At 39.8% G+C, this 2,968-nt stretch overlaps 1 protein-coding gene across 1 annotated transcript in view; it reads right to left on the minus strand.

The window, feature by feature from the left end:
• Positions 1-576: 576 nt before the first annotated feature.
• Positions 577-2,968, minus strand: part of IL17REL (interleukin 17 receptor E like) — a 28,370-nt gene continuing 25,978 nt past the window's right edge. Inside the window, exons 16-17 of the mRNA XM_029910834.1 lie at positions 1,811-1,865; positions 577-1,036 (exon numbers count right to left, since the gene is read on the minus strand). Coding sequence (XP_029766694.1) covers positions 997-1,036; positions 1,811-1,865 — 95 coding nt within the window. The 3' untranslated portion in view covers positions 577-996. The remainder of the gene's footprint in view (positions 1,037-1,810; positions 1,866-2,968) is intronic.

Here is a 2,968-nt window from a genome sequence, read left to right on the forward strand (position 1 = left end):
ATTAAGAATGTTTGACAGGAGTTTGGAGAGTTTTAAAAGAAATAAACGACAAACACTAAACATTTTGTATAGTGTGTAGTATTATTTTCAGTTGCAAGTATAAATATTGGCATTATAATACAAGACAAAAACACTTCAGTTCATTATGTTGACAAAATACTTTTCTTAAGAACTATATTTCATGTAAGAGTTTTTAACAACCAAGAAACCAGAAGCCTGATCTGCTTCTCTTTGAAGTCAATGGGGGTTTTTCCATTAACTTAATGGGAGGAGGATCTAGTTCCTTAGAGAGGAAATGTACATTGTCATTTTAATTATTTAACAAAGCTATGAAGATGTTTCCATTTTTTCCAGAAAATAAAACAAAAGGAAAAATGCCTTTGGCTCAAAGAAATACAATACATAAAATACTGAATGCAGTTATCAGATAGACCTGAGAAGAATTTCAGGGATACAAGTCTGTCTATGGCAAGATTTGCCACAGTGCTCTAACGTTATCAGAAAGGCTTCAGAAAATAAAGAAAGCTATGGTTCAGTTCACTAGAGGTTTATATAAAATCTCTTCCATTCCATACCTCTTAGTAATTCAGGTTTATGGTTTTAAAAGGAAGATTAGAAATGTGTAAATCTTGAAGTACCCATACTACAGCAACTGGGGTGCGAAACCTGCCCACTTCTGGCATCTTAAATAAACCATTCATTTCACAGGAAAATGTGGGCCAGAGTCTCTACCCACATGATCTAACCAACCTTTTCTGTTCTTGAGATATAGGCAAACAGACTATGTGATACTCCCTCATTTGAAGAAGTTAAAATGTTACACTCTGAGCTTGTAAAGCCTTTTACACTTGTGAATAGTCCTACCAAAGTCTGTTTGCATGAGAGCAGACTACTCGTGTGTACAAGGGTTTGCAAGTAACATGTAAAGTCAACCTGATATTGAGAAGGACGTTGAGGATCTTGAAAGAGTTCTGCTAAATTCACCAGCCACCATCATCAATGCAAGGAAGAGGTACTCTTCACTCTAGTGGAAAAACTAAACAGGACAGGAGATTGGCATTTCCCCCTCATTTGGAACAGAGTCTATTGCAACAGTATAGCATTAGGATTTACACAGTTCTAAGCCCTTCTCAGCAACTCAGGGACTTGGTTGCTTGAGTCCAAGCAGGTGTCCAAAATAAAGAAATTATTACACTTCATACTAAGTGGCATCACTTTCCTTGTGGAAAGGCAGCGATTGGCATGGTGTAAGGATGGGAGCACCCTGTTAGCTGAGCAGTGATCCCTCCACATCAAGGTTAAAGTATATGTTTTCCCTTCCCTGGCTGTTTCCCTCTCCCCCTGCCCTCCTTTGCCTCCCTCTTTGGGTTGGGCCTTTTCAGTTTGAGAGCTTGAGGTGCTCTCTCTCTCTGTTCATCTCGCCTCTTCTGGGGGCTGCTCCAGAGCTTCCTTCTACTCTTATTATGGAGACGTCTACCTTTCCCTCTTTCTCTTCCTGTATTCATTTATTCTCTCCTTTCCCAGCAACGGTACCCAGTCAGTTCTGACACCATGCGGTGCAGGCAGGAACCCAAAGAGAAACACGTGCTTCCAGCAGGGGCATGAGTTTTATCAATGACAGAGAAAGTCAGGACCACTTCCAAGTGTAATGGGATCTACAATACTAATTCCAGTACAGATATTACAAAGCCATTACCTCTGCTCTGTGGACAGAGGGTTTTACCAAGGCTTCTTCAGGGTTGTCAATCCCTCATCTCTCACAAACATTAAAAAACTGACATGCTGTACATTGAAGAGAATTGTTGTCTACCTCTGCCTTATGATCTGTGCTGGACTTCTGCTGTCATGTTTCTTTCTGTGAAAAACTGAGAAATAAATCATAATGTAAGATGCCATTTTATTTTCACTTTAATTCATACATTTATTTTAGCAGTAGCTGATTGGAAATATTCATATCCCTTAAATTACAGGGGGAGGGGGAAGAAAACAGCGATCAAATGGAAAAGAAGGTATAAATTAGAGAAGTCTTGTGTCTTAGCCAATGCTTTTAAAAATGAGGGTCTGACTGCCCAGTTCCTTAAGCTCTGTTGCTTCAGAGGGAAAGTCATGCTGAATACAAATTTCAGTGACTGATGAAAAAAATATAATGTATTAAATATGCCATTTGGAAACCTTGCCTTGAATTTGGAAGTAGATTAATCTTCATGAGCATGAACTAATTTTACCTCTGATATAAGGGTTTTGTAGTCATTGGATGCTGAATTTCTGGCAGCAAAATACATTGGAAATAACGTTAAACCATTTTGAGAAGACTGATGCTGGACGAAGTTTTTACAGATGTACATGATAATTTTATTGTAAAGACACATGTGACGTATCTGGCATATAACTATAAAGATGATCTTTTTTTCTCAATCCCATGCCAGAGCAAACCATGAAAAATCATTTACAAATATTTGCCCAGTGACCTGATCGGGAAAGGGTTTGATAGTCACGCTAGCAACATGAGTAACAAATGAAAAATAGCACAGCCGCTGACTGTTACCAGCTGGACAGGCGCAGTGTTAATGGGGGAGTTTGCGGTATCTACCATGAGTAAAGTTATTGATTTCTTTGTACGGTTTTGCACCCCTTACATAGCTCCAACCGTACTTATACCAATCATTACAACAGACACCCTCTGTATGAAAACCACACAGTTACAATGTAGGACAAATCCTGCTCTTACCCAGTAAAAAAGTGAGATGAAGTGTGAATGCTGAGGGCCAGATTTTGATACCTAAGCTCATGCTCAGAGTGTTTTCTACAGTTTTGACTACACTTTCTCTGCCCTGTATTGACCGGCTGTTTTCTCCAACCCCGTCCTGCTTTCTCCTAGTCTCGTCAGCTCTGCCTCATTCCTCCCCTGCCCCTCACCCCCTTTTCTCTCTCTCTCTCTCCTCATTGTCTTTCCTGCCCTTTCCCCCTC

This window comes from Terrapene carolina, unplaced genomic scaffold (assembly GCF_002925995.2).
Source record: "Terrapene carolina triunguis isolate 2854851 unplaced genomic scaffold, T_m_triunguis-2.0 Scaffold68, whole genome shotgun sequence".
NCBI lineage: Eukaryota > Metazoa > Chordata > Testudines > Emydidae > Terrapene > Terrapene triunguis.